The sequence below is a fragment of the Vanellus vanellus genome (genome assembly GCF_965231255.1).
Source record: "Vanellus vanellus genome assembly, chromosome: 12".
In the NCBI taxonomy this organism is placed as follows: domain Eukaryota; kingdom Metazoa; phylum Chordata; class Aves; order Charadriiformes; family Charadriidae; genus Vanellus; species Vanellus vanellus.
This window is the reverse complement of record NC_138917.1, coordinates 10,452,910-10,465,691: the sequence shown is the minus strand read 5'-3', so window position 1 is coordinate 10,465,691 and position 12,782 is coordinate 10,452,910. Positions and strand designations below refer to the sequence as shown.

Genomic DNA, 12,782 nt, shown 5'->3' with positions numbered 1-12,782 from the left:
TTAAGCATGCATATTAGATTAGTGTTTATCAGCCGTGCCCGGCGGGGAGCGTGCCGGGGAGCAGCAGGGACCCCAGTGCCGGGGGGTGGCCGTGGCGGCCGCTTCCTTCTTTGGCTGGGGCCGGCGGCGGCGGCGCGGGCTCGGGCGCACTGATGGACCACCGCAGCTGCCCACACTTGTGGTCACCCATCACCGCCCGGCGCGGCAGCCGCAGGGCCGAAACCTTGCACCGGGGCCCTGCTGCCACCGCCGTCGGGAGGGGACGGTGCTGGCACGCTTCCCCCGGGGATGCCTCTGCCGGGTGTTATTTGGGGTTGCAAGCGCAGGGCAGTGGGAGGGAGGCAGCGATGCCTGGGGGGGAGCCCCGCGCTCCCCAGTTTGCAGGATGCGGCACCTTGCGGGGCTCGCCGGGGCCGTGGGAGGACAGCCACCGGTGGGCGTGCGGGTCCTGCCATCACTGCTGCCACCGAGCACCAACCGTAACGAACCCACGATTTACTGCCTGTGCGTAAGCCCTGCCTGGGATTGCGGCAGCCCTGCGCGTAGCTGCCGGGGATGGCAAGGGGTTAGCGGGCAGCCGGGGATTCCCGAGACACAGGCAAGTAACTGCTGGCAGGAGGGTGCCAGGACGTGACAGCGATGGCTTTGCAGGGAAATACACGCTGTTGGTGTGCTGGGCTGGGCTGTGCCCCGTGCGTGGGGCAGAGCTGGCGCTGCAGGGGCGGAGCGGTGCCCTGCCCTGTCCCCACCACCCTGCATCCGCGCTGGGCACAGGGCTCCATCCCCACCATTGCGCAGATGCACAGGAGGTCACCATCCCCACCATCCTGCAGACATACGGGACACCAGGCACCATCCCCACTGCCCGAGCACTGCCCAGGGTGAGGGTCGCTGCCATCCTGCCTCGAGCCGCGCCGCCCTGCATCAGGGATCGGGGATGCCCAGGCCAGCCCGAGGTCCCCAAGGGTCCCCTCTGCCCCTGACCTGATGCCCATTAGGAGGGGAAGCGTGGCGCTGCCCGGCACACCCCGCTCACCGCCCCATGCCCTTTCCCTGCAGATAACGCGGAGACGCGGGTTGCCACCATGCCCGACTCGCCGGCCGACGTGAAGACACAGTCCAGGTCCACGCCGCCCAGCATGCCTCCGCCGCCACCGGCCGTCACGCAGGGAGCCACGCGCCATCCCTCCTTTACACCAAACACCAGTGAGTACCGGGCTGCTGGCGGGGACAGGGAGGATGGGATGCCAGGCAGGGAGGCTGCCCGGTTCCCTTTGCCTCTGGGTCACACGCTGCACCTGGGATGAGCAGTGTCCTCAGACCCCTGCGTGGTGCTGGCCACACTGTGGGGTGGCATCACCCATCCTTGCCCTGGCCACACTGTGGGGTGGCATTACCCATCCTTGCCCCAGAGAAGGGCTTTGGGCCGCACGCCGTGAGCTCTGGGTCACGTGTGTCCCTGTGGGGAGCACTGTGGCACTGCCCATCACCAGCAGTGCCCTGCGCGGTGCTTGGGGACGGAGACATCCCGGTCTCCTGCCACAAGGTCGCCAAACGGTGGCACAGAGCAGCGCGTGGCCCCGGGCACTCTCTCCTGCAGAGCACTGGCTGGAGGATGCTGTGGGCTGGGGGAGTCCCCACGGTCGGAGCTGGCCCCATCGGGGGTCCTGGCTGCGTGGGGACCTGCCTGCCCGTCTGTGTGTGGCACCCGGCAGTGGCAGGGCAGGGTCACAGCCAGCCGTGGTGGCAGGGATGTCCTTGCCCTGGCATGGCACAGTGGCATCAGGGGACTCAGGGGGAACTTGAGGTCCAAGTCCTGAGTCTCTGTAGCGTCGCTGAACTGGGGGAGCCCCAATGCACCGGTTGCACCAGTGGCACGTGGGCTTGTTGTGCACCTGCAGAGCTTGCGCCAGGGATCGGTCCCTGTGTCGGTGTCACCATCCCGGCACACAGCTGGACAAGGCACGCACAGGGCAGGATCCGGGCGGTCAGGGACTGAGGTTGGTTGCCCCGGCAGGAGTGGCGGTGGCCATAGTGAGTGGTCGCTCCAGCTCCTCCAAGACATGCGTGCACAGGGGCTTTGCTCGTAGCTGCTTCTCGCTTAGAAACCCCAGTGGGGAAGAAAACACCCCAAAACAGCCCCCTGAGACACAGCCCCCTGATGACCGCTGCTCGCCGCCATGGCCCTGCTGTCCTCCCGGCCAGATGCTCTCTAATTAGAAATCGGCTTGTGCTCGGCTGTGTTCTGAGGGGTTTTGCTTTTTAATCCGAGCCCTGTGGCAGATGTGGCACCCTGGGTTCGGCTCGGTGTAGGACGCGGGGCCGGAGGTGCAGGCAGCCTCTCCGCCGTGGCTCAGCCCACAGCGCGACGGTGTTTCGGTTGTTCTCGGTCTTGGGGAAGTGCTGCAAACCTCCCTCTGCGCTGGGGCTGTGCGGGGGCGATCCTGAAATGCGGGCACCGGGTTAGGCAGCCGAGCATCCCTTGAGCCTTCCCTCCGGCTGCACTGGGATGCAGGGACACGGCTCCATCCCTGGGTCCAGGCGGCTTTGCCCATGGCACGCGTGCCCCTGCCGTGCCCACCATGGAGGAGCGTTGCCTGCAGGGACCCCCGGCCGAGAGCTGCCCCCTCTGCTCTCTCATCATAGCGTGTTTTATTTTGCTTGCAGATCGAGACGCTGGCCCTCCGACGTTTCTGCCTCGCGGCCGTTTTCATGGTTGCTTGAAATGGTCGATGGTCTGTCTTTGTAAGTAAAATGAAGCATCCGCTCTCATGAGAGACCCGAGCCGCAGCCGCAGCCCCCCGGGAGGTGCAGGGGTCCCCGCGGGGGGCACGGTGCCACGGTGGGGGGCTCGGGCAGGGTGCGCTCCCCCCCGCGCCAGCCCCTCTCCCTGCTCCGGCGGGTCACGGGGATGCGAACCCCATCCCCAGCCCGGCCGAGGGACATGTGCGGCGTCTAACTTAGTAACGCACCTGTCACGGGAATAAAAGCAGTTGTGGCCGCCGGGTTATTTTCGGCACCTCTTTAGCGGGCGGCCGATACTGCCCGGCCGTAGAGCGAGCGGGAGCCCGCCAAAGCAGGCAGGGCAGGCAGGGCGGCGCAGGCACCGCAAGGTTAGTGCGATCCCAGGAGATCTGGGTGCCCGGCGCGCCGTGGGGAGAGGCGCGGTGCATGCCTGGGTGCCGTGGAGCGGCGCGCGGTCAGGAGATGGGGGTGACGCGTGCCGTCGCCCGCGCCGGCTGCCGGAAAGGTCCCTGCGCTCGCACCGGCTGCGCAGAGGTCTGGGGCGGGAGCGAGGGGCCTGCCGCACCGCAGGCTGGCACCCCCAGATGTACACCCCGCGGTCCCCTGGTGTGGGGGTGCTCCGGGCAGCTCCCGTCCTCCCCGCCTGGGCAGCGGGGCCAGAGGCACCGGTGTGCTGCAAGGCAGGCTGGGCTCCGTGGGAAACAGCTCATGGATTCTCCTGGGGGTTGCTGAGCAGCTCCCAGAGGGGCAGGATGGAGCCTCTTCCCTCTTGGCTGCCTTGACCGTCGAGGAGCAGGATCAGGTCCTGGCTGCGCTGGGGCATGCACTGCATCCCTTCCCTCCCCGCAGCCCGCATCTCCCTCCTGCAGTGCCAGGGACTGGTCCAGGATGCAACCCCAGGGATGCAGCAGCATCCCGAAGCTTGCCGGGGGGGTTGGAGGGTGTAAGCCCCACGGTACCCGGCAGGATGCTCCGGTCCCCCCAGCCCAGCCTTGTTCCCGCGGTGCCAGGGCACGGCCACCCGCTCTGACCTCCCGTCCCCCTCTCTCCTTGCAGTGATGAACGGGAGCAGCCACTCACCGACCGCCATCAATGGGGCCCCATCCACCCCCAACGGGTTCAGCAACGGGCCGGCCACCTCCTCCACCGCCTCCCTCTCCACCCACCAGCTCCCGCCGGCCTGCGGCGCCCGCCAGCTCTCCAAGCTCAAGCGCTTCCTCACCACGCTGCAGCAGTTCGGCAACGACATCTCCCCCGAGATCGGGGAGCGGGTGCGCACCCTCGTCCTGGGGCTCGTGGTACGTCTGCTGGGTGTAGGGTCAGCCCCGGGGCTGGCGGGGTGATGCCTTGTCCAGGGATCCTGCGTTTTCCTTTTGGGATGGAGATGCTGGTAAATGGGGAGGGGTGGGGGGGTTGGGAAAGAGGGTCCTATTGGTGCTAGATTGACCTAAATCCTGGAAAAATGGGGGCTGGTTTTTCCAGCATCTCCCGGGATCTGCCTAGCACCTGGGGTGGGCACAGTGCAGGACTGGGTCCCCGCTGCTGGCATCACCAGCGAAGCCTTGAGGATGGTTTTCCCTCAAGCATGGTTTTCCCTTGAGCGTGACAGAGCTGGCAGAGGAGCAGAAATGGGGGAGAAACAGCACAGCGTCCCCCCGGGGGGCGCAGGGGAAGCTGGGGGGGCCATGGCTGGCGGCGCTGAGCCCGGCCTGTTCCCACAGAACTCCACGCTCACCATTGAGGAGTTTCACGCCAAGCTTCAGGAAGCCACCAACTTCCCGCTGCGACCCTTCGTCATCCCCTTCCTCAAGGTGGGTTCCCCAGCCCGGGCGCCGCAGGGACGTCAGGGTTAGCGTTGGCATCGCTGGCAAAGGGGGATTCGGGGGGTCATTTTGGGGTCGGGGCTGGCCCGCATCCCCCCCCCGGGCACACATTCCCCCTGCTCACCCAGCTCCTTGCACGTGTGGAGTCACACGAGGCCGGGGCTGTTTGCAATAAAGTGTGGGGTTCAGCCCAGCTGGTAACCATTTGCAATTCATTAAAAAAAAAAACCTTTTTTTTTTTTTTTTTTTTATTTGCCTTTTAATTTTGTGCTGACTCTGCACTGTCACCCCGCTCCGGAGGGATTCACCGACCGCTGGCATGCCTGGCAGCACTGGCGCTGCCGGCAGATGTTCGAGCCCGGTGTCGCCTGCCCCTCGTTAGCAGAGGAATAACAAAAAAAAGTGGGGAAAAAAAAAAAAAGGCCCTTTTCCACCTCTGCCTCCCTGTCTCCCCCACAGCAGAGCTCTGCGCTTGCCGCAGGAATCTGCTTGCAAAGCTGCTGGAGCGGTTCGCTCCTGACAGGGGAAGGCAGGAGCCGAAATGTGGCAGGGCTGAGCCGGGAGGGGGGAGGGGGACACAGGGACACGGCAGAGCCCCCTCACCCTCCTGCCTGGGTTTACAGGAGGACCGTGGGAGCAGGGGGACGGGGCGCCCCCGGCCGCCCAGGTGGGGTCCCAGTGGGTGCTGGTGGCCCCGTGGCTCGGGGCGGGCTGGGAGCCGTCCCCGCTGTCCCGCTGCCAAGCGCGCGGCGGCCCCGCTGGCTGCCCTGGCACCCCGCTCCCAGCTGTTCCCACCGCGGGCTCCAGATGTTTCTCATTATCCTAACTGCAACCAGCCGGGCTGGGCGTGCTTCCCAGGCTCGGGGGCTCGCTTGGTTTTGCGGGGTTGTTCCCCCCTCCCGCGCTGGGGAAGGGGAGGGTCCGGCCCCGCTCGCCGCAGCGCGCATCTCCGGCTCGGGTGCTAACGTGTCCGACAGATGGGAATTTGGCTGCGGATCAGCCGCCTAAAGAGAAAACCGGAGCTGGCAGTCAGAGCGCCCGGGCAGAGAAGGGTCTCTTGCTGCTTAATTCTTGCTGCTCCGTGCACTCCTTGAGGCCGCGGCACCCGGGGAAGATGTGTGTGGGGAGAGGTCACAGCTGGTCCTCGCGCCCCGCGGGTGACAGATGGGCTGGGGGCTCCCCAGCCTGGGGGGTCCGGTCCCCAAGGTGAGAGCTATGGGGACGGGGCGGCAGAGGTGGCCGACCTGGATGGGAGATGATGCTCTGCAACCCCTGCCAGGACGCCCAGGGCTCAGTTGAAGCTGTGCATGTGCCAGCATGTGGCCAGATCCTGCGGGGTGCCACATGTGTCCCCCCCCCTCCCTCCCCAGCAGCCCAGCTGGCCCAGGCACACTGCAGCGAGTGGGGTCCCAGGGATGTCCCCCTGGGGAAGGTGAGCAGGACCCCAAAGGGAAGGCTGCTGCCCATGGTGGGCTGGGGGCAAAGCCGGGCTGCACCGGGGGGGGCTGCGCTGGGAGGGGGGGGCTGCGCTGGGGCATCCGGGCAGGGGGGGTGCCAGGCTGGGGGGGGGGGCGTCTGTAAGGCTGTGGACTGGACTCTCGCCCCCCCCCCCCCCCGCAGGCCAACCTGCCGCTGCTGCAGCGGGAGCTGCTGCACTGCGCCCGCATGGCCAAGCAGACCCCGGCCCAGTACCTGGCCCAGCACGAGCAGCTGCTGCTGGACGCCAACGCCTCCTCTCCCATCGACTCCTCCGAGCTGCTCCTGGAGGTGGGCGAGAGCGGCAAGAGGAGGACGCCAGACAGGTGAGGGGGTGTGTGTGTTTTTTTGGGGATTCATCCCTGCCACCCCTCCTCCCTGGGGCGGTGGGCACTGGTGCCTGCTGGGGACCGACCTCCTCCTCTCCACCCAGGACCAAAGAGAACGGTTTGGACCGCGACCCTCTGCACCCCGAGCACCTCAGCAAGCGGCCGTGCACCATGAGCCCGGCGCAGCGCTACAGCCCCAGCAACGGGCTGAGCCACCCACCCAACGGGCTGGGGCACCCCCCCTCCGCCGCCCCCCCCCTGCCCCAGCACTACCGCCTGGAGGACATGGCTATGGCGCACCACTACCGCGACGCCTACCGCCACCCTGACCCCCGGGAGCTCCGCGAGCGCCAGCGGCCCACCGGTGAGCGGTGGCATCCTCATGGGCCATGGCTGGGGGTAGGGGAGGGGGACAGGGGGCTGGGGAGCCCCCCCACAGGGAGAGGGGTGCTGCGGGGGGCTGACCCCTGCCCTGTGCTTGCCTTGCAGCGGTGCATGGGGCACGGCAGGAGGAGGTGATCGACCACCGGCTCACCGACCGGGAGTGGGCGGAGGAGTGGAAACACCTCAATAACGTATGTAGTGCTCCCCCCGGGCAGTCCCATGGGGCTGACATACGTGTGTGTGTGTGTGTGTGCGCGTGTGTGCTTTGCCTCCCCCCTCCCCACCTTTTTCCCTCCATCCCCACTGTGTGTCCCCCCCCAAGAGCTTTTCTCCCGAGCATCCTCTGCTCCTCACAGCCGGAGCGGCACACCAGCATAGCCCAAATCCCTCCCCCCCGCAGCGCCGGGTACCACAGTCCCCCCAGGTGCTTGTGGCAGAGCCCTCTCCCATCCTAACGTTGCCCACCCCCCACCCCGCAGCTGCTGAACTGCATCATGGACATGGTGGAGAAGACGCGCCGGTCGCTGACGGTGCTGCGGCGGTGCCAGGAGGCCGACCGCGAGGAGCTCAACCACTGGATCCGGCGCTACAGCGATGCTGAGGACATGAAGAAAGGCAGCCCCCCCTCCGCCCGCCCCCACAACAGCTCCTCCGCCTCCGAGGCACCCCAGTTAGGTATTGACCCCCGGGGCTGCGGGGTGCGTACAAGGGGGCTGCGCCTGTGCCGTTCCCCCCGGGGGTCCGGCGCTGCCAGCAGGGGGGTTTCAAAGGAGACGGCATCTCCTAACGGAGTCACCCCATCTCCTTCGCAGACGCTCACCGGGAGTTCACGCCGCGGCCCCTCTCCGGGTACATGCCGGAGGAGATCTGGAGGAAGGCTGGTGAGTGTGTGTGGGGTGGGCACCGGCGCCCATCGGTGTGCTGAGTTGGCAGGGTCTCTGCCCCATCCCCTCCCTGCGCTGCATCGGGGTGCCGGTGGGGATGGAGGGGGTCAGGGTGGGTTTGCGGCATGGGGTGGATGCTCGCAGCCCTTCCAGGGAGCTGCTGCGGGAGAGGGATGTGCGGCGCCGGGGGCTGGGGTGCTGGCACACCCCGTGCCACACTCGGCCGCCTTCCTTCCAGAAGAAGCTGTGAACGAGGTGAAGCGTCAGGCCATGTCCGAGCTGCAGAAGGCCGTGTCAGACGCCGAGCGGAAAGCCCACGAGCTGATCACGACGGAGCGAGCCAAGATGGAGCGAGCCCTGGCCGAGGCCAAGCGCCAGGCTTCGGAGGATGCCCTGACCGTCATCAATCAGCAGGAGGACTCGAGCGAGGTGGGGGCTGGTGGGGACGAGCCAGGGGGGACAGGGTTGGTGGCAGCACGGGTGTTTGGGACCTGCTCCTTTTGTAATCAAGTTTGTAGCATCTGTGCGTGCGAGCGTGGGTACCAGGGAGGCTGTGGCAACACCACGGGATGGGAAGAAGAGGGAATTTCTTGCAGCAAACTGGGGATGGGGGTGCACGTTCCAGCATGGGGTGCACATTCCAGGATGGGGGAGCACAGTCTGGGATGGAGGTGCGCGGTCCAGGATGGGGATGCATGGTCCAGGATGATGTGCATGCTCTGGGATGCAGATGCGTGGTCCGGGATGATGTGCACGGTCCAGGATGGGGATGCATTGTCCAGGATGATGTGCAAGTTCTGGGATGGGGGTGCATGGTCCAGGACAGGGTGCATGGTCTGGGACAGGGTGCGCAGTCCAGGATGGAGGACCACAGTCTGGGATGGAGTGCACGGTCCAGCATGGGCATATAAGGTCCGGGATGCTATTCATGGTCCAGGATGGGGTTGTATGGTGCAGGATGATGTACAAGTTCTGGGATGGGGATACATGGTCCAGGACAGGGTGCACAGTCCAGGATGGAGCACAGTCTGGGACAGAGTGCGTGGTCCAGGTTGGGAATGCACGGTCTGGGGTGGAGTGCATGGTCTGGGATGCAGATGCATGATCCAGGATGGGGGTACCTGGTCTGGGATGGGGGGTGCACGATCCAGTGCTGAGGTTTGGCTTTGCATCGCCGCAGAGCTGCTGGAACTGCGGGCGCAAAGCGAGCGAGACCTGCAGCGGCTGCAACACCGCCCGCTACTGCGGCTCCTTCTGCCAGCACAAGGATTGGGAGAAGCACCACCACGTCTGCGGGCAGACTCTGCAAGGGCTGCCAGCCCCCGCCACCCCCGCCGCCGGTGTGGGGCTGCCACCGGGCCCGTGCCAGCCCGACGGGGTGGCCACCATCGCCAGCAGCCCCAGTGAGACAGGCTCGGCGGCCGCTTCCCGCGCCGGCACACCGGCCACCCCGGCGCCGCTGGAGAGCGCGTCCCGCTGAGCCGCCCTTGGACTGCTGCCGCCGCCGCCGCCGCCGCCGCCGCTGCTGCTACCACCGCTCTCCAAAAGACATGGACTGCACTCGATGCAATTTCCTCAGCTACCTGACTCGTGTGACCTCCGAAACGACCTCTCTAGCTCTCACAAATAATCCTCACGGATCCTCAAACTGGGCTTTAAGTGGAGTTAAGGCAAATACCGGTCTTCTCTGTTCTCTCTTCGGTCTTTGTTTTGGCTTTTTTTGGTTGGTTTTCTATCGGTTGGGGGATTATGATTCCTTTTTTTGTTGTCGTTTTTTGGGTTTGGTTTTTCTGTTTTTTTTTTTTTTTTTTCCTTTTCTTATTCCAGATGAGGGATTTGGCTTCAGCCTCGCCACGCAGTGACGTGGGGAGAGGCCAGCCTTGCCCCGGCCCGCATCGGCGCTGCCGAGGGGCTCGCTTGCAGGAGGAAAGAAACTTCTTTTCTTCATCTCTCTCTTCCTTTTTTTTTCTTTTTTTTTTTTTTTTTGTAAAAAAAAAAATAAAGAAAATAAAAAAGAAAACGTCGGACTCTTTGGCTTTAAGTAAGAAATTGTAAAAAAGAAAAAAAAAGAAAAAAAAAAAAAAGAAAAATCCAAAAACCAGACGACGCCAAGTCAATCCGTGTGACGGACGCTCACCTGTAACTACCTTGCTAGCTAGCCAAGAACAGACCAGACTCACCTCTGCTCCAAAGGAAATCCAAAACCAAGGAAGATCCAAACGTCTCTCCACTGCCAAAGTTCGTTTCGTTCTGTTGTCGCTTCCTTCCCCTCCCCGCAAGGATGGACGGACACTCCCCCGGGGCTTTAAAGAGATTCTATTAAAATAAAGCAAAAAAAGGTGTTTGTTTTTTTTTTTAAATGCAAGCCCCCCCAGGCGTGGGAGGGGGAGATGGTGGCTGAGAACCGCCCGGGTGGGCGCAGCCGGAGCCGGCACATCTCTACCTCTGCCCACTGCCGACCTGGAAAAAGAGAATAAAAAAAAAAAAAAAGAGAGATTAAAAGACAGATTTTGGTTTTCTCCCTTCCTGAAGCCGTCAGGGGCCACTTGCGGCTGGACGCCCCTTCTCCCCCCCCCCAGCCCCTCGCTGCCGGGCTGCTCCCGCACCCCGCGTCGGATTTATTTTGCAAGGATTTTTAAGAGGAAAAAGGAAAGCGAGCGCCACCTCCTTCCTGGCCGAGGAGGCAGCCAAGGACAATGTTGATTATTTTGTATTTCTCGCATCGTTGTACAAAGCGCAGAGGACGGGAGTGCAATACGGAAAGTCCCCCGGCTCCGAGGAGGGAAGCCCCGCGCGGGGCGGGAGTGCTGTACGCTAATGTGAATGTAAATAGTGTTTGCAGAGGTCCAAAAAATAATAATAATAATAATAATGACGATGACGATGATGATGATGATGATGATAGTGATGATAATAATAAGAGACATTTGCCAAATAAAAGATGATGAGAACCCGCTGGAGGCTGTGGCGTGGGGGGAGCGAGGCCGGCCGGAGGCGAGCAGAAGTCGTGTGCTCGATAGGAGCTGTAGTTTTTCCGCATTTGCAAAAACCATCCTGTGTGTTTTCTGTAGGGGAGGAAGAGGAGGGAAGGGCTTGGGGCCGGGTCAGTTGTGTTGCCAGTCACCCCGGGGGCCCGGCTGCTGGTGCTGCCTTCACGGCGGCTTCCTGCGACAGCCGCGCCGCGCCGCGCCGTGCCGCGCTGCAGGAGAGCTTGGTGCACGTGGCACTCCCGGGGTGACGTTGCCAGCCCTGTGCCACCGGCACCGAGCCCTGCTGCGGCTTTGTGCACCCCGAGGCCTCGGCGCATCCCCTGGAGGGGGGGTTCTGTGCACCCCAAGGCTTCAGTGCCGCCCTCTGGGGGGTTTCTGGGCATCCCAAGGCTTCAGTGCCTCCCCCCCCCCCGGGGGGGTTCTGTGCACCCCGAGACCTCGGTGCATCCCCCCCGGGGGGGTTCTGTGCACCCCGAGGCTGGGAGCTTTGCCGGGTGCCCCTCGAGTGACTGTTCACTTTATTTATGGTGTGACATATGTAATATTGTCTATTTTTCTTACGTTTCCTGAGAAGAGGTAATATATAAGAGTATTGCAGATGCACCTGCTGCGGGGCCGCCTGCTCTCTCGGGTGTCCATCCCGTCCCTGCCCTTCCCGCCGCGCGTGTCCCTGCGTGTCCCCGCGTGCCCCCAGCCCTGCTCCGTGCCGGGGCTCTGCCTCTCTACCTCCACCTCTCCGGGAAACTGTGGACGAGAGCGTTTCCACGGAGTCTGCTCTCGTTTCCACTCCCTTCTGTTTTGTTTTGGGTTTTTTTCATTATTGTTTTCTTTTTTTTTTTTTCTGAGTAATAATAAAAATACCCTACAGAACCTTGCATTCAAACCAAAAGCCAAGGGAGGGAGGGAATGGGCGGCACGGCGCTAGCAGATGTCCAAACCAGAACGACAGCTTTAAAGTGTAATATTTCCCAAAAAATTAGCGATGCAGGGAGGACGGCAGCGGCGGTGCAGCTGCGGGGCCGGAGTGATGTGGGGGCGGAAGGGGCCATGGCAGCCAGGGAGGCGCTGGCTAGAGCAGCGGGCGCTTCTGCAGGGTTTTGCCCCAAAATGGTGTTGGGGCATGCGGGGGGCCAGGGGACATGGGCCCCATGCTGTGCCCAAGCCGTGTCCTTCAGTGGCTTTGTGGCAGCTGGGAGATGGCAGACCGATGAGCCGCGTGGTGCCGGTGGGTAGGGACACCCCAGTGGCTGTGGGGCATCTCGGGGACCAGCGTGGCCAGGCACAGTCCCCTGCCAGATTGGGTCCCCATGGCCACCCACAGCTCCCCTTCTTGGGTTTCCTCCCCACCATCGCGGCTGGGGCCAGGGGACAGTGTTGGTGGCATGGGCACAGCCTGCCTGAGGTCCCTGTCCCCGCGAGGAGGCAGACCCCAGGGCGCTGGATGGTGGGTGCTGGCTGCAGCACCAGGCTAGAGGAGGTGGCAGGAGAGACATGGCTTTCCTCTGGCACCAAGCATGGCACTGGGTCTCTGTCCCCACCGGGCAAAGGTCTCTCCAGCTCCTTCCTCATATTCCCAACCCGAAATCCCAGCTGAAACCAAAGTGCCGTGTCCCGGCGAGGCTGGGCACTCCGGAATGGGGGTCCCACATCTGCCCAGGCTTTGCTCCACCACTGCCAGAGCTCCCCCAACCCTCCCCCCTCCCAGCCTCTCCTTGCCCTCCTTCTTTGGGGCATGCTGGGGACCCCCTCCTCCTTGGGATGCCCTCCCGGTTCCTGCTGGGTTTGAGGTTGGGGACAGGATGCCAACTTGTTCCTAGGTCCCAGGCACTGTGCTGGGGTGTCCCTGCCACGGTGGCTGCCCCGGGGGCTCCTCTGATGCCACCAAATGACATGGCCCCAGGAGGGAGGTGTCGTGCCGCCATCCCCCCCCTTGCTCACGGCTGCGTGGGCAGCACCAGTCCCCTGGCCCCGTGCGGGGCTGAGCTCTGCTCGTGTTACCCTGCCACCCCTGGGGATGGGGACACTGGGGCACGGAGGTCCCTGGGGGCCTGGAAACCAGAGTCTCCTGCCAGGGCTGGGTGGGCACGGCAGTGGCCTGCCCTGTCCCGCTGCATGGGTTTTGGGGGCCAGTCCAGAGAGATGACGTGGTAG

At 64.0% G+C, this 12,782-nt stretch overlaps 1 protein-coding gene across 3 annotated transcripts in view; it reads left to right on the top strand.

The window, feature by feature from the left end:
• The window catches only part of CBFA2T3 (CBFA2/RUNX1 partner transcriptional co-repressor 3), a 28,099-nt gene extending 18,974 nt beyond the window's left edge, over positions 1–9,125 (top strand). For 2 of the 3 annotated variants that reach the window (XM_082489559.1, XM_082489561.1), the window contains exons 2-12: positions 1,060–1,206; positions 2,668–2,745; positions 3,802–4,043; positions 4,467–4,556; positions 6,189–6,370; positions 6,478–6,737; positions 6,863–6,948; positions 7,237–7,432; positions 7,570–7,638; positions 7,880–8,070; positions 8,822–9,125. In XM_082489559.1, coding sequence (XP_082345685.1) covers positions 1,060–1,206; positions 2,668–2,745; positions 3,802–4,043; positions 4,467–4,556; positions 6,189–6,370; positions 6,478–6,737; positions 6,863–6,948; positions 7,237–7,432; positions 7,570–7,638; positions 7,880–8,070; positions 8,822–9,121 — 1,841 coding nt within the window. In that variant the 3' untranslated portion in view covers positions 9,122–9,125. The remainder of the gene's footprint in view (positions 1–1,059; positions 1,207–2,667; positions 2,746–3,801; positions 4,044–4,466; positions 4,557–6,188; positions 6,371–6,477; positions 6,738–6,862; positions 6,949–7,236; positions 7,433–7,569; positions 7,639–7,879; positions 8,071–8,821) is intronic. The other variant, XM_082489560.1, reaches the window with a different exon arrangement.
• The last annotated feature ends 3,657 nt before the right edge of the window (positions 9,126–12,782 follow it).